The 18,541-nt window shown below is 41.3% G+C and overlaps 1 protein-coding gene and 1 pseudogene across 9 annotated transcripts in view; both read left to right on the top strand.

Moving 5' to 3' along the window:
* LOC110980156 (MYCBP-associated protein-like) overlaps window positions 1-18,541 on the top strand; it is a 287,473-nt gene that overhangs the window by 40,509 nt on the left and 228,423 nt on the right. For 3 of the 9 annotated variants that reach the window (XM_087139862.1, XM_087139860.1, XM_087139861.1), the window contains one exon: window positions 13,618-13,775. In XM_087139862.1, the coding sequence (XP_086995988.1) occupies window positions 13,618-13,775 (158 nt within the window). Of the gene's footprint in view, window positions 1-1,859; window positions 2,143-13,617; window positions 13,776-18,541 lie in introns of those variants that run through there. The other 6 variants (XM_087139859.1, XM_087139864.1, XM_087139858.1 and 3 more) reach the window with 5 other exon arrangements.
* LOC147798423 (uncharacterized) lies at window positions 2,365-3,240 on the top strand (annotated as a pseudogene).

Raw genomic sequence — 18,541 nt, 5'->3', positions numbered from 1 at the left:
ATGTATGTAGAAATTTTGACAGATGTTTATCACTTTTTGAGATACTTTTGGAAGTTTCCTCCCCACTGATGCCATTCAATCAGCACAAATTGCCCCCACACAAAAAAATGTTCTGACCTACTGACCATATACTGAGGCATATCGCATGCACAGCACAACTACATGTAGGCCTATCACATGTATGTTTTTGGCCTAATAAAATACTGCATGTATGCAGTAGGCCTCACTTAAATCATGAAGGTAGGAAATGAAGCAAATTTACGACATGGCCTGCCCAAATGGGCAAACTAAAAAAAAAACAAAAACAAAATTGTTATGGCCTGCTCCCGAACAAGGATTGCTCTATGCGGCTGCGCGTGTGGTTCTGGTAGGACCAGGAAAAAGGTGTATTTAGACCCTGACACTGCATGATACAACTCTAGCTTTTATATAATATGGCAGATCAAAAGATGTTAATGGCAGACCAAAATTGATGGTGTTATTACATTTTGTCTGAGCGCTTTTTTGGTCTAATACGGTGTGCTCTGTGCGTATCCTACTTTTTTTATACCTGAAACATTTTCATGGGATATAAAAAAATTGGGATGGCATTAATGCCCTTAACTTTGGTACGCTAATGGCATTAATGCCCTGTTTGGCATTACTGCCGTTTATTTCAGCCTGTCCACCAATGCCAAATGGCAGCCGTGGCCTAATAAAAATGAAATTCGAGGCTTGGTGTTAATGGTAATTAAAAGGTTTGCATGGACAAGCATTGTTTACAAGCACAAAAGTTTATATTTTTTTCCTTTTATCAAGCCTACTGATAACAATTTGAAACTAACCCCAAATTATTCGGTTTTATGATTGTAAATTATCTTGGTAGAAAATATGAGAAACAAACAAAGATTCAGCGGAAAATACAAGAACATTGTACATGTACTGTTACATTGTAGAACAAAATACCATTTACCATTGATTCATATGCTGAATGTATTTTATTTTTTTTAACAAGAGGCCTTACCCTGATGAAAGAAATTTCACTCAAAACAGATGATTTGGGACTTCAATAGTTTACGACTCTACAAGTTTTTATATCCTACATGCTAAGTACATGTAATTGGTCATCACTATGGGCAGCCGTTAGGGCAAAAAAGACAACATGAAAAATAAAAACAAAATTAGATTTAAAACTTAAATAAATAAAATAAAACAAAGAATAATAAAGAATGAGAAATGTGTTTGTGGACAAACACAGCTGCTTTGGCCCTGGTTTTATTGATCTAAAACCTGAAAACCAGTGACAAAATTCTGGACAAAGTACTTGCAAGATTTAATGACAAGTGCACATGAACGATACATCACAAGTCTTGGTTGATATTTAAAATCCATGTCATCTTGATAAATGTAACATGACTTGTCATATAATGGTACATGTACTACCATCAGATGAAATGAATTTCCATCTTGAACCTTTCCCTTTCTAGCCATCTGCAAAGTTTCAACCCAATGGGATTTGTACTTAGCGAGATATAGTGCTTTAAAGAGTGCCCCTTTAATGTCACATCAGGTCTATGTGTACCGGTATCTGGGTCTCAAACCCTTCCCCCTTCAGCTGTACACAAAGTTTTAAGCCAATCGGACATGTACTTTACGAAGTGTAACACTTTAAATAAGGCTCCTTTAATGTCACATGACTTGCCACGTGATGGTGTCAAACTCACATCAGGTCTAAAACATTTCCCTTCAAGCTATACACGAAGTTTCCACCCAATCGGACATGTAATTCTCGAGATACATGTAGTGCTTTAAAGAGCATGCCCAGGACATGCCTTGGGGGAGGCCCAAACGGCATGCGCCATCATCTGTTACACATCCAGGACTGCGGAAACGAGCCCGCGCAGCCTTGTCGCCCCCGGCGGAGGACGCGAGTCAGCCCGCTCCGATGCTGACTGCGCTTGGGGCTCAGTCCGAGACTCCAACGTTGATGGAGATGGCATCCCCGCTGCAGCTGATGAGCCAGATGGCATCAGTAGCTTACACACCCGGGCCAATTTGATCATATGTAGCCGCTCCTGCGACAGCCACCCACTATGGGTCATCAGTTGTCCAGCCAGCTTGGGATTCCACCAGTGACAATGACAGTCGACCCCCAAGGGCCGGGTGAGTGTAGTCTCGCTATGGGTTTCGTTGGTGTACCTCGTAGTACTGCTTCTGGGGCAATCAGCCAGAACAATTTGGTCTTTTCACCAAGCGCGATAATGACATCCACTATTTCCGGTGGGAATCTTACTGCTCAGAGCCCAGGTTTCGCGACTCATGAGCCCACATTATACATGTATATTAATAGCCTCCCTATATATTCAACCCTCAGTTGTCACTAAGTACCCTACCGGCCCCTTCGTTTACGTTGAATGCTATGACCGGTGCCAGAAGCAGTGGTTCAGACGGCCAGATGGGGCTTTCAGCTTCCCCTTTCAGTAGTGCACCAGGTATTTTGCTTGATGGGGTATCAGTTCATCCCCAGGCCATTCCCGACATTGGGTCCACCACACTTATTGGGGGGGGGGTACGTTTCTCAAAATCTAAAGGAAACAATATGGCGGCAAGAGTACGTCGATATGTCACTATTGTCTGCGGATGGTGCGTCCGATGTACTGGCCAAGTTGGGCAAGGCTGCTGAAGTTGCACTGGTCATTGAGAATGATAAAATGTTCTTGCGGCCATATCAGCTCAAGTCCAGCCGTCAAAATACGCTCGATTCTTGGGATAAATGGGTTGCAGCATTCCATAAGTTCATGACAATCTATTTGGTGAAGTTTCCTACCTGCGTTTTTGAATTGCTCAAGTACACCGTACACACGGCTTCAGTCTACTTTCTGGGTTGTGGCTGGCAGCCTAGGTCAGCCTACTCGGTCACGGGGTGAAATCGATGTCGAGTTGTGGCTAACAGTTGCATCCTTTGCGTTGGCACCTGCCTCAACTGCAAGTTGGCTCCCATTGCGCCCGGGGACCATTACTGGTTTGTGCTTTGCGTTCAACGGTCTGAATGGTTGCAAGTTTTTTGGTTGTAAGTATCAACACAAATGCGCAAAGTGTGCTCGTTTGGGACACTGCTCAAACGTGCCGAGTTCAAGGCAGCCACAAAAATTCCCAAATAATCATGTCAAAGTTGAGTAAAGGAAAGTCACATACTGACGTGGGTCCGAGCGATCCATCACTGGGCAACTTCAAGGAATCTCAAGGGATGCTCAAGCCCACATAGCCAAAGCATAGTTTTCGTTCTCCTAACTCCAGTTAAGCTTTCGGTATTGCGTACCTTTACTTATCGATTATGATAATGAGGTTGACAAAGAAGTTTTGATTAAGGGGTTTTCCAAAAGATTTTCTCTTGGATACATAGGTCCCTGGATTCGTAGGGATGCGGGCTGCCTCCGGTCAGCCTCCAGTCACCACATCACAACCTGCAATAGTCAGAGCGAAACTACAAAAGGAGATTCAAGAGGGTAGAATTGCCGGGCCTTTAACCTTCCCGCCGTTCGAGAACTTGCAATGCTCGCCCATTGAGTTAGTGCCAAAGATAAACCCAGACCTGTACTTATTGATTGATACACCATCTTTTCTTCCCTTCTGGTGATTTGATTAACGATTTTATTGATGAGGAGCAATATAAGGTTAGGTACGTCTCGTTCGATACAGCAGTAGCATTAGTTCTTCGGGTGGGAAAGGGCACTTGGTCAGCAAAGTCCGACATATGGTCAGCATTTTGTCTGTTGCAGGCTTGGGTGAATCCACACTGGAATCAGGTTGAATCGATTCCAAATTTGGAATCGGAGCCGCGATTCCAGTTTTTTGAGGAATCGAATCCACGCCACCGCTGATTCCATAAGCTTGAGATCTGATTCTAGGAACAGTCCAGTGATTCCAAAAGATTCACCGATTTTTGAAAAAATGTGTGGTTTTATGCCAAATCAAGGAACCTAAACCGCACGGCTTTATTTTTGTTGCCAAAAACTGAAGTCTGTGACGAGATGTGGCCCACATGCTTTGCAGAATCACAGCAGCACCGTGCAGTACTCCGACCCATTTGTCTGCAGCACGCCGATAGCCCACTGTTGGCTGCATGCTGAGCATTTGGGTGCTACATTTTTTTGGACTTTAAGGAAAAAAATATTTCTTCAGTACGTTTTTGGCGGCATGAAAATAAGGTACATGTACATACATGTACCTTATGTTTCCTTCCTGTCAAATACGCATTTTAGAACTCATGGCCACTTCTATATAAACTGGAAAACTTGAATGCCAGCAAACTATGTAGATTGATTATCTTTTCCCATAAATGATGTGCTTCCATCAAGTTAAAATTTCTAATTTAAAAATCTGTAATGATAATAAATCTTTCATGTTTCTGATGCAATAAAAGGGCATAATTTTTAATGACACGAGTGTTTAGGAAACAACTTACAAGTGCATTTTGCTCAATGTGGCATTCGCACATACATGTCTGTACAAATTGGAATCGATTCCGAGTGGAATTGCAATTCCTGGATGGAATCGGAATCGATTCCAAAAATGCTGGAATTGCCCAACACTAATCTGTTGCCAATATCGCCGCAAGATTATGAGTTGCTTGGTTTTTCGTTTGAGAATCAATATTACTTTGACAAGTGTCTTCCCATGGGATGTTCTATTTCGTGTGCTGTATTTGAAAAATTCGGCACCTTCCTTGAATTTAGAGTGAACCAAATGACAGTCGGCGGTTATGTAATGCATTATTTGGATGATCTTTTGTTTGTTGGGGCAACAACGGACTCATGTCAGAAATTGCTTGCGAACTTCCATACTCTATATGGGGAACTGGGAGTGCCCATCGCTTTGCAAAAAATGGAGGGCCCCTCTCAAGTCCTCACTTATTCGGGGCTTGAAATAAACATTAATGAATGGCAGGTGAAAGTACCCCGGGGGAAGGCGGACACGCTCTCCAGTCAAATGCGGGTAGTACTTGCAAAATCAAAGGCAACGCTTATTGCAGTTCAGTGTATGGTTGGATCGCTCAATTTTGTGTGTAGGGCTATTCTACCCAGCCAAGCATTCACAAGGCAGCATATTTCTTCAACAAGGGGCCTGACTTGACCTTGGCATTAGGGCGCATATTAAAGCAGGGGCAAAACTCGACCTTTTGATGTGGCTAACGTTCTTGCGCAACTACAATGGCATCACCCCCATTGGAAGGGCAGGCTGGGAATCTTCGGACACACTCGCGTTTTTCACATATGTCGTGGCATATTTCAGGGGAAAGTGGTTGCAGAGTCAGTGGCCACAATGGAGGGCCTCGCCTGTACATCCGTCCGTAGGGGGGTGCCTACGTCCATCCGGCCGTCCGCCCCAAATGTTAAAGTTTTTCCTTGCAGGTCCATAGGTGTTAAAATGTGCCATTGAGTGCTTGTTTGCTTTTTCTTGGAATTCCATCAGTATTTAAATAGTCTCATATGGCATTAATGCTTTGAAAGTTAAAAATTTAATGAAAAAATTATTAAAGTTGAATGTTAAAGTTTTGATATATACATGTACATGTATCGTGTACTTGCCCTGTAGTACATACATGTACAGTACATATGTACTGAGCACTCCTGTAATGTACATGTAAGTATGTATGTATAGACAGTGTTCAGACACATACAAATGTACATGTACAGTATGTGGGGAAAATGTAAGAGATGGGGGGGGGGGTTCCAAGTGACAGATTAGGATGTTTCTTCAGGGATGGGTACCTGTACGAGGAGGATCATGGGGACAAGGTACAGGTATGTAGAAAGTGGATGAAATGCTGGATAAGGTTGGTGTAATGGTTGGGCTGGATTAGTGGGATGATGGGACAGCCAGTGTAAGAAGTGAAGGGAAAGATGGGAAGGGGCGGAGTAAGAGATGGATAGGATGATGGGGAGGAGTGGAGCAGAAGATGGATAGGATGATGGGGAAGGGGCCAAAGTAAGAGATGGATAGGATGATGGGGAAGGGGGAGAGTAGGAGATGGAGAGGATGATGGGGAGGGGGCGGAGTAGGAAATGGATGAGATGATGGGGAGGATATGGAGTTGGAAATGGATAGGATGATGGGGAGGGGCGGAGTAAGAGATGGATAGGATGATGGAAGGGGGCGGAGTAGGAGATGGATGGGATAATGTGGAGGATGTGGTGTTGGAAGTGGATAGGATAATGGGATTGGATACAAAGTGCAGAACTGTACATGTCCCCAGTACTTCAGAGGGATTTTAATTATTATCTTTCAAACTCACAAATGCACTGCTTGTATAATCATCCATGTCTAGTCTGACTGTACTAGCTGGACCCACTTTCTATAGGCATTCCTCTCTCCTGTAAAGAACTGTGAAGCCTTGTACCTGTATCTCTCTTGGTGGTGATCTTTGTTGATTTACTTTTAAATGACAGGTGCCTTTCAACACACAGTCTGCACACAGCACTGACTACGTTTTTTTTCTCCTACATGTAGAATTGTATTGCTAAGGTCGATAAAATAGCTTGTATATATCTGTATTGCAGTCGTATGTCAACCAATCTTGTGAAAAAGTTTGATGAAGCTTTGTTAGTATTTACTTGTTTGTTTTAGTCACCATATTTGTATAACTTAGGTGTCTCTTTCTTCTTATTACAAGAGAGAAATGCAAATTCATAACAAACAGCTAGCCATGGCGGCTTTGCCATTCTAGTTTTGTCAGCCAGTCCCTGACATGCTACAAATTTAATAGGGTGTTGCAAATGGCATGCGCACTACCGATCCCACTCATTCCGCATGGGGGCAGCTTCAATGGCCTTTGAAATGGGCATTCCCTTCACCGATATACAGCGCATGGGTCGATGGGGTTCGGACGCTCCGGTCACTTACATGTATCTCCGCCCCTTTTCACCGTCAAACTTCAGTGCGTGTTGAGCATTTAAGCTAAGTCCATGTTTTTGGTTTTAGGTCTGGCCCCACACGTGTGAGAGTGTGCCTGGATTGTTGGAGACTCACTGGTTCGATGAGCAGCCAATATTAAACACGGGTGTCCTGTTTCCTGTTAAATGACAGGGAAGGAGTGGAGCACACATACATCAATTACCACAATTATTGGACAACATTCGGGAAGCGTGCATCATCGTCGTACACATTGGGACCAATGATTTAGTGCCGCTCAACTTTTTTTGCACTCCAGCAGACGCTGGCCATAATGCTGGCGGAATGCAGGGAGAGGTTTATGAATGCAAATTTGGTCTAGTCATGCATATTGCCGCAGCTCTTTTACTATGGTGCTCAGTCCCAAAATCGATGGAACATGTATGGCGGGCAATGAACCGCTGGGCAGAGTCGCAATGTCACAAGCTGTTGGAGCACCCCCAATTTCAGTGGTCAGCTGGAAATCTTTATCACAGGGACAGGTTGCATCTCTCTCCGGAGGGAAATGCCATTTTACGCCAAAATCTCCATTGTTGCATTTTGTCCTTGCTGTAACTTTCACCTTTGGGGGCAAGGCTTGTTCTTCTGTGGGTCACGTTATACTCGTTCGCAATTTACGGCCCCAGAAGAGGTCGAGCTCCATTATTCCATACTTTCTTCACTCAATTGTTTTGTTCCCGGTTGTACCATGGTTGTAGCTGGTAATCGATCATGGCTTCGCAAATAAAAAACTGGAGAAATTCTTCGGAAAGCGAAAAAGACAAGAACTCAAAGAGAATGAGGATGAAAATGCTGACAGTGGAACTGGTAAGTTGAAGTTTGACAAGTGTGAAGAACGTGATGAACCCAGCTGCAGCGTGGATAGTCATGATAGTACAGGTGTAGTGGGCCAGATAAGGGCACGTGTACTCCTTCTACTTCGTTGCAAAGAGATGTAAAAAATCAGAAACATGCGTCAACTTTTGACGTCAAGTGGAAAATAAATAGGCCTTGGTTATACTGTGTTCGTGGTTCTAGAATTTTTTTGTACATACTGCTTAAAAGTATGACAAGAGGCCCTATGGACGTGAAATATGGAATAAAGTAGGATGTATAAGGCTTCAATTAGAGAGCAGTTATACGCCTGAAATTCATTGAATATCAGTCCTTAAAATGTAGCTTTATACCATTATCTCTAAAAACAACCCCAAACCCAGGAAATAAATGGCGCTGCCGTCGGAACGGTGAAAATGGTGTCCCTGGACCTTGATAATGTTGTGCTGCATTTTTCTCATCCACAGCTCAACTTCATTTTTAGAGCCCACCACTAAAATTGGTCTGGCTAGAACCCTGCTTGTTTGTGTTCCTATCTTTCAGGAGTTTGAGTATAATATCAGTTAATCTGGTGTAATATATCTTATTGAACAATATTGATTACATTGATTACATCGGCACCACCATTACCCGTGAAGCCGTACTTCAGCGGTGTACTGTCTTCATCTGTCCACCGGAACGGTGCGGCACTGCTGCTGGTTGACGTGGCGGTCTGTGCACGGGACTGTCTCTTGTGCTTGGCATATACAGCCAAGGGTACATCACTATCAATTTCTGTACTTGACTGTACTTGAGCAGGTGACGGCGGTGATGAAGAAGACGAAGAACCTTCGTCTGAACTGAGATAAAACTCTTTCACTGGAAGAACTGGACTCTCCGGATATAACTTCAGCCATATTGTCTGTGCTCTGATAACACGATACCCAATATGAACACATGTAGCCACTGCACAGCGATTTTATTCTCAAGCAGCGAGGGCCGTGCCCTGTCAGTCAACGTGGCAAGGGCCAGTAGCGCCCAGGCCGGGTCATTCATGGGGCACAGGTGCATAATGAGCCCGCACAGCCCGGGCTTTGTCTTCAGTGCAGTGCAGCGATAATCCGCTCCGAGCGCCCGGCAGCGCGAACAATAGCTTTCTGCACAAACAATACACGGATTACCTCTGCTGATGTCAGCGCTCTGCACTGAAAGAATACGGGGATTGATTGGCAGTGCCCGGCAGCTCTCAGCAGCTCGTAATTTTATTACAGGCTTTTATAAGTTCGGTCACGCCGGCTATAAAATAAAGTCCCAATTCTCCGGCCCCAGCAACCCATTATTGCCTCAGACCAATTTATTTACCTCCAATGATGGCCTAAACTTTTTAACTGACAGCACCAAACTTTTTAAGAAACACCCAGCAACTTTTTTTTTTAGTAAAGTTCCGATTTCGGAGACCCCGGCCATGAATATAAGGCCTATGCCTCTGGTACCAAAGCCCCCGGCTGGAAGTGGTTAAGATAGTCAAACGTCTCAGGTTGGATAACTCATTAAACCTAAGAAAACCTGCGAACCCTAGCACGATAATGGTCAGGTTTTTGATATCAAATAATGATGAAGAGTCCAGCGGAGACCTTTGGCACAGTTCTGTATTGTCTCTAGCGAGAGTGCTTCTTTGCCTTTATGGGGTTTGACCAATGTTCTCTTCGCTCCTTTTAGCACTGACTTTGGGAGGGAATGATCTGTTGGTGATGTCAGAGAAGAGACTCGATGTGCCCAAGTTATGCTGTAGAAGGCTGTGTATATGTGAGATGGTGTGTCTGAAGACTTTATCAGGCTCAGTAGTTACCGGTATAGTGCGACATGTAGTAGGGATGCTGGCATTACTGGTACTGGCTGTTTTGGCCCAGCTTGCCCACCTCTGAAATCCTTGTGCGTATTTGGTAGTTGTTGAATCAGCTCTATCTTCAGAACCACTCCCAGCAGTTTTTCAAACAGATCTTGCATCAGTAGGTCTGATATCTGGCTCCCTTCATTCCTCCTTGGCCCCTGCATAAAAATATTTCAAACCAGGCTTTACAGCCTGTCAACAACCAAGTATTATCAAGGCTCTATAGCCTGGTTAAGATCCAAGTATTTTCAATGGTCTAAGGCCTGCCCTCAATTTTTTTTTTATACTAGGAGGATCCGGAGCCCTTTTAACATATTATTGTCGGACTCTATCTGACGTTATCCAGCATACATATGTTAATAAAACTGTAAAGCTGTTGGTACAGCCAGATGTTACATGTACATAAATCTGAATATCTTCATTTTTTGCTCCAATAGATATTTAGTTATTTTATAAGTCCGCAACTTCAATATAATCGCATGAACGTATATACATATTATTTCTTATTGTTACTACTTTTTTTTAGAGGAAGGGGTTGTACATGTATACAACTTTAAAAACCAGTTTTATACACACTGTATAGACAAGTCTCTAACATAGATAAATGATAACCTTAGAGCTAACATGTTAAACTTGGGTATCTCTCTGCGAAGAGTGGACAACCACTTTTCCTATAAAAGAATGAGTCATATGCTGTGGAGAATTTGACACAGTCTTTTATATGCGGCACAAATTTTCCGTGGTTGTTTGTCAAGAGAGGCCAAAATAGAGCTGAAGGCCATTCTGGAATAGATTTCCTTTTGCCTTGCTTAAGTGCAGTATAGTGTTAGAGATAAGGGATATCGTTGGGACTAACCACCAGTTATTTTCACCTATCCACAATTAAGTAAAAGCGTCTACTTTGTCAGATCCTGGGATCCAAAACCTTGAATTGAATCTTGGCAGCTTATTATTTTGAAAACTGGCAAATCTATCAATGGCATGAGGGTCCCATAGTCTCTTAAAGTTTGAGAAGTGTATATTGAAAATGATCAGTCATCATAATCCACTACTCTACTGAGTGCATCTGCTTTTTTGTTTTCTGAGCATGAGATCCAATCAATACTCACAGAGATATTATTTTCTGTACAAGTAGAATAAATTGCTTTGGCTACATGTACATGTATATATTGTGTAATTCTGGTTTCCCACTTCCTACATGTACTTCCACAATTTTTAAATTTTGACAACATTCTGGCTTTCTGTAAACCATTTTATCTTTTTGTTTCAAGGGCACTTGTGAAGCTTTTAAGCACTATTTCCACTGCTTTAAGTTCTACTTTTCTGTTTTTATGTGCAGTTCCAAGCTCCTCTTGCTACCATATCTCCTGCACCTACTATATAAATTGCTCCTGCTACTTGTATGTCACTTGCATTCGAAAAGACAACTTCATCGTACAGAGTATCAAGTGTTATTGTGACTGGTCTTCCACAGTTTATATTTTTCCAGAATGACCATTCATTCACGCTATCAAATGACAAAGAAACTTAACTGTGCCAAGAGGAGGCTAACTGAATATACTGCAACATACAGTAGACCTGGTCATGAATCTTGTAACATTTCCTAATGCAGGTGTCAATGCTATACCGGTAATTTGCCCTACGAGGCTCGCAATTAGCTTGACATATGCCTTTTTGGAATTCTCCAACTCATTGGTTGTATATAGGATTCGTTGAATTTTTCTTGGGAGTGGGAGGATTATACCATTTTCAGTGTTTAATATGAAACCTAACCATTGGGCAAGACAACTTGGGTTCCCATTGCGATTTTTCTTTGTTCACAATGAATCCAGCTTTGTATAGATCATCCTGAATTTCCTTAGCATTTTAGTTTGCTTCCTATAAATTGTCAACAATACCCAAACCACCATGTAGATACACGACAATTGTTTTACCTTCACTCTTCCATTTTTTCACAAGACAGCGCATGACTTTTGAAAATACATGTATTTAGGCGCAGATGTGAGGCCGAAAGGCAATACGGTGAACTTAAAGTACTGACCATTCCAAGAAAAGCCCAAGTATTCCGTGTGTTCATTATACAATGTAGATATCAACATGGTGATAACCGCATTTGAGATCAAATAAGTAAAGGTACTTGCCTTGCTTAAATATGTTTTGGCCGTTTTGAGATCTTCATATTTGACAGATTGTTTCCAAACATGCACTGATAAGTTAACTAGTCTCAGATCTAAAATGAGCCTCTTTTTACTGTTGCCTTGAACTGAGACTGACAGTGGACTGATAACTTTTGATTCATCATTGCATTGGGCGATTCTACCTTCATTCAAAAGCTGTAAAATCAATTCTGATACGAATTGGGAATACGTCGTAGCAGAGCGGTTGTTTGCCTTGACAGATGGAACTGGTAGAGTTTTAAATGGAATTTTGTATCCTGTATTTATAACATCTAATATAAATGTGTTATCACAGTTATTTTGCCAAAATGCAATATTCCTGCATACATAGTAAATTTTTTCCAACATCACCTTGCTCAAATTCAAACTCTTCATGCTTTATGAAGACAAAGTCTGAATACTTATCTTCTATTATCTCGTCTTTGCTGGACGTTTGCACTTTGAAATCTTGCCCTGTTCAAGAAGGTTCCAGCGTCCCACAAGTGTGGGGCGCATTACTCTTGCCTGGCTGTGAGAGGGGGCACTCTATTCTCCTATGTCCCGCTGATTCACATGTGAAGCATGCTCCTGTCCTTGCTTGTATGCTGGAACGGTAGCGGTGTGTCTGTAGAAGACGCCTGGGTTGGATGTACACGAAGTTGGAAGGAACAGGACGAGATGCACTGGCACTGTAGGGACGAAAACGATTGCTTCCTCTCTGGGACTTCGCTTTTATCTTCTTTAGAGCTCTTTACGCAGCACGGTTAATCCTTTTTTCGTCCTCCGAGTCCAAGGCGAGATTGTTAATTTTGTATTGCTTAATGGTCTCCCAACCACCTTCGCTTGTATCTGCAAGCCTGATCAGTTTCTGCCTATTTGCAAGTTTCCTGGTGGCCGAGTTTATGAGGCTGGAGACCAAGCTAATGTCTCCTGCTTTGATTGCTTCCTGTGATTTAACGAGGATTTCCAGAAGCTCCTTGTTGAAGTGGAATTGCTTATGGTTGCCTTCTCTCTTCCGTTTTGTGATTGTTGCCATTTTGATCTTTTTGTTGATAGCTTTATAGTAGTCTTGCTGGCTTTGTTGTATTTTTGCACGTAGTACAGCACATGACTTCTTTATAGTGTTTTGTAGTTCATTTGTTGTGCTTTGGAATGCCATGAGGAGTTGTTCTGCATTGTCTGTATTGGATTCCATGGTTCAGTGAATTGACTGGCTGACAAAAAAAGCGATTGTTGTCGTCTGTCAGTAAGCAGATGGCACTTCACTCCCATGTCATGGACCTCTCACGACCATAATCTCCATGCAGCGAAGTGGTGTTCTTAAAAACTAATTTTCATACTAATTCACTGCCCCGTTCAACCGTACGAAATACATTTTCTTTGGGGCCCCAATACTAGAATTTGTCTTGTAGGCAATAAATTGTTGGAGGCTGCCTGAGCCTCAAAGGAATAAAATTAGCCATTGAAATTGTATTAAAATTTTGAGGAAGCCCTCTATACCCCGAGCAGGATCAAGGGAAGGCAATATTTTCATAGCAGTTTAGGCTCCTTCGACAGGAACTGCACTTTGCTGGTTCACAAATGGCTATGAAATGCATGCATTAATGTCGCTTTGCTAACAATAAAATGAACATTCCCACCAACATGGCTCTTTTCAAATGACGAATGAGGATTACTGAATTTGAAATTTATCCATGTGTGAAATGTACTAGATACCTGTATGACTACAAGCATGTCATAGACAATAACAAATTTTTCTTTGGGCCAGCTTATAGTTCAAATACAAGCAAAACTATAGTAGAAAGGTGAAATTTATGTGACTGTTTCATTTAATTGATTTTTCATTAGACAAGCTGAAAGCTGGCAGAAAACGTGATGGCACCCCTGAGAAACCAGTGAGTCCCAATCAGTCACAGACAGAAGAAGACATTGTTCCTGTCAGGAAGCAAGTTCTAGATGGTGAAGATATCAGAGCTTTGGCTATTGATCATCTGGAGTTAGCTAAAGTAAGTGTAACAGGTGTAATATGCATTTTTCTCTCATTTATGGAGTAAATATAACGTCAAGCAGACCTTTCTTTTGTGCATGCTGCTGAAGTACTCTGTACCTTATTGCCATTGCAGAGCTGTATCGATTGGAAATGGGCAAGTATTAAATTAATTTCAGTACTCATAAAAGAACTGCTCACGATATGTTAATTACATTCCTCAACCTGATTTTCAGCAATGGTAGTATTTGTAATGTAATATCCTGTATGCCCCTATTTGGGCGAATATTTGCCATTTTCATAATGGAGACACTGACACTGCTTTTCATTCGAGCATGGAATTATAGTTGTCATTCACTTTGTTGTACTTGCCCCCAAAGATGAACACGAAAGCTGCCTTAACCTAACCCTGAAAGAGCTGGGGGTGGTCAGAATTTGCCTTCCTAAAGATTTTTCCAATTTTTTTTCAGGAGCTGAGCCTTTAGGAGTTTTCAGAGTAACCATTTATAGTCATTTTGACACCAGTGTTATGAAAATTGAACATACCACTCTTGCACAGCGTACATTTTTCTGAGACAGGTCAATCAAAAATGTATGCTATTGCCATTGCGGTGCACAATGCACATGGGCTGGCGTGCAAATGACCATACAAAACCCTATGTCGGATTGAGTTCAGATTTCACATTAGATCGATAAGGAGTGTCTTTACATACATGTACATGCCAAGTTAAAAAAAGAACATTTGAGAATAGCACCGCCAAGTTCTAGGGGGGGGCAGCCATGATGTCAAGAAGACCATTCTTTTATGCATGCTGCTTAAGTTCTACCATGTACACCTTGACTGAAGGCTAAAGTGTAGTTAGTCCAAAAAGGAACTGTGGGCACCCACTTGAACATTAAGTTCTATCTATAGGTTTATTTCTAGTCACATGATTATCTTCTACACATTTCATAAAAGTATGAAACAATTATATAGTCAATGATCAATGGCATCCTCATTCTGGAATTCATTAGATGTTGCCTCTTGTTGCAAAGGGAAGGGTCGGATAAAATGAGCCTACACAAAAGTTTGAGATGTTCAGAAATACAGAGTGTGTTCAAGGCCTGTTACCTCCAAAATTTTCAGGGTAAATTGTTGAATACAATGTTTGTACTTAAGTCCTATTGGAGATTTACATATTTCTAGGTGGTTCTAAAGAAACAATTTCATGTTTTTTGATGTCTCTTTAAGATCTAAAGTGCATCAAATCATAGAAGTATTTATCTCACAATTACACTGAGACTACCTCGGACAGCTATGAAACAGGAACACATTATTTGATTGAAGGCCACAGCCTAGAACTTTGTTTTATTTTCCATTGTGTCGGAATACCAGTGTATGGGAAAACTGGTCACTGACTCAAAGGGATACACCTGATCCCAACTCTTTCAATTAACATAAAGGATACACCTGATCCCATTCTTTCCAATCAACATAAGGGATACACCTGATCCCAATTCTTTTCCAACATAAGGGATACGCCCAGTCCAACTATTCTTCAATTAAGGGGTCATCCAAATTTTTCAATATTTTCACAGAAGTACACAGAGTACTACTAGTATTTTCAGGGTGCCCTCCCGCCCCAAATTAGTACTTATCAACATTTTTCTGTCAGTATCCTGATGAAATATTGACAAACTCCTGTATAGCGGTACACCGTTGGAAAGTGCCCATTATACAGATACAGTATATGTACATGTACTAGTATGCATTTTTTAAAACGTTCATGTTTTTAATTAAAAAGGTTTAATATAAAAGAACGTTGTTTAGACACATTATTGATAAAGAAACATTTTTCTCATCAATCATACCAGGACAAAATTATGCGGGTAAAAATGGATACCGCGTTTTTAAACGTCAATAAACGATGTACCATGATGTCAAAGGTTATCAAGTACTGTACTGCTTTGCACGTTGCCCAGCACCTGAACAGGGCACTGGGAAGGGCTGATGGCTTTGCTCTGTGATTGGCTACTACATGTACATATGTGCATGACCTCGGACTGTGAGGATATCACTTTGTGTGAGCAGTGTGCTCACACTCATAGGGTGGGCTTCACGTACACGTACATGTACACGTAACTGCTTAAATCACAAAACTGCATACTGAGAGTTGTACCTGTATTTTTCATTAAAAATCATATTTAAAAAAAAAAAGCATATTCCTCCGTGTCTTTACCTACCTGAATGGTTTGACCAACTCTGGCTTGAATCAGCTCTTCTTCATGCATAAAAATAATCATGCCAGAAATCCATTATCGAGGTTTGTGGAGTGAGTTTGGCTTTTTCCCAGCTGATTCAACCGTGTTTTCAAAATTCGAATTCTTGTTACAAAGAATGCATGTCGCATGTCCAGGCTTTTGGATTTTCTAGGCATGGATTTGAGTCTGCAGCCGGTCTATGGTGTATGCCATCATCTGATCTTAGAAAAAGGCTCAGTGATTCCATTCATTTCCATTTTCGCAGATTTGTATTTTGAGGATTGATCTTGTCACAGTTTGAATCCAAGTCATAGCTTCTTTGGACATTTGATACACTTGTGTTGCTCAGTTTATATCCAAAACTTGTTTGAAATCTCGTATGAAACGATGCACATAGAGTATGTAAAAATGCCCTGCACTAGTTGTCATGAAGCCATCTATCGGAGAAAGTGAAAATTTACTAACCTTATTTCAAGCCGCTAATTTACTGTGGAATGCATGTTACCACGCGTTATAGTAGAGAGCTTTTTCTTGATTTTTCATGTTTTACATATAAATGAGCATACTAGTAAAAAAATCTACATTTTACAGGACCTGAAAAGTCGTATGTGGCGTATGACCCCCTCTCTCTGTATGCTTTGTGCGACCGTGAAAATGTTGAAAACTTTGGATGGCCCCTAACATGAAGGATAAACTTGATCCTGACTGGCTCAATCAATACTCCTGATCCCAACTATTTTGAATCAGAAGTGGGAAACACCTGATCCCAGCAATCATTCAAATAACATAAGGGATGTACATGTACCTGATCCAAACTACTTTTTTTAATTAATGTGCAGGATGCACCTGATCACTGCTTTTCTTGTTCTTGAATCAGGCTATTACCCCTCCAAAGCCAAAGGGTTACGGGATGTAAATCTCACCAGTATTTCAATTCTACATATACATTAAATAGATTATGTACATTACATACATGTACCTACGAAATGTTTGCAAGTCGATCATTCTGATAGTTGGAACATAAAGTCAGAACTTGAATAGCCCTTGGGAAACCTCAAGATGCTAATTTAACTGCTTGTTACAACTGGTGCAAGTCATAATATATTCAGTAAGAATTCGAAAAACATAAATTGAACTAACTTTGTGAAAACCACAATTTCACATTGTTTGGTTATTGAAAACAGAGCATTGGCTATGTGTATCCCGTCAAACATAATATGCTGAAACTCCTCTGATGGTGGAGTTCTGGGGTGGTGGCGGGAAAATCTTTAGAGCAGAACACTAGTATGTTAATTGCTTTATCAGTAGGATGTGACAAAGTGAGGTTATTTGACAATTCCATTCCCTGCACATGATCGCTGGTTACAGTAAAGTCTCTTTCATTGGTTGACTCTTGAACTCTCCTGTGATTGGACAAAATTCTGCAATGCCTTTGCATCTACTTTGCATCACATGATATGACCTTATATGGCTGTGTCACGTACTCCAGAAATTTCCATTTCTGGCAATTTTTAGCTTAAGCTCACACCACTGCAGAAAATTTCCATCACTTTAACAGGCTACTGAACATGCACACATTCCTGATGTGATACACTAGTGCTTAACAATCACCACATGCCCTCAAAGCTCAAAACTAATTGTGACCTGTTACCACAAAATGAGCTGAAAGTCGGATTTTTCAAAAATTGAGATTGGTGTACTTGATTTCAGCAAAAGAGAGCTTTCCAATGGTATGTATTTGGAACACTTAGCGTAAAAGTATGAGATAACAATTTGACATTATTTTGTTGGCTTTTCATCTTTGTTCTCAACATTGCTTCAACTTTCCGACAAGGCACAAATAATGCTATCGTCAAAATTGCTGAGAAAATTACATTTTAAAATTTATGATCCTGTGAAATATTTGTAATTACAGTCAGCTTTCATTATAACGAGCTCGGTCATAACGATAACCTGGATGCAACAAGCATATTCTCCCAGTCCTGAACAATTTGTATTCATTGCTATGGAGAAATATTTGGTCATTACGTGCACGGATATTGCGAGACTCCGCCTACAACGACGATTTGTGCCGACCCCATTCGAGCAAAAGTATTGTTCCCAACTCATTTACAGCAACTTTTTTCCAAACCGTATTATCTGCAGCTGTCAACGACAAACCTTTTGTCCCGATTCGGGCATCATACGTTTTCCCAGTCTGTCAACACCTTATCAATGCACCTTTGTAAGAACTTCAACGTAATGTTGTTTCATCTCGCCGATCTTTAATCAATTGAATGGATGGTGATACAGTGCATTGTTAATTGTCGCTAATCCACTCCTGCGATTTCCCAATTGTGCACCGTGAAATGACTCAAAAGTGCGGCACTCACGGGCCAGGTTTCTTTTTTATTCCTACAAACGGACAATAGGGGCGCACAGAACGTAACCCTTTTTCATCTCGCCGATCTTTAACCAATTGAATATGTAGATGGTAATACAGTGCAATGTGAATAGGCCCACGAATGCGGACATGTGGGGCCAACATGGATGGCTCAGAGAAAA

Source organism: Acanthaster planci, linkage group LG08 (assembly GCF_054643075.1).
Source record: "Acanthaster planci isolate LZ-2023a linkage group LG08, COTS_SCS, whole genome shotgun sequence".
In the NCBI taxonomy this organism is placed as follows: Eukaryota; Metazoa; Echinodermata; class Asteroidea; order Valvatida; family Acanthasteridae; genus Acanthaster; species Acanthaster planci.
This window is presented reverse-complemented; position numbering and strand designations above follow the sequence as displayed.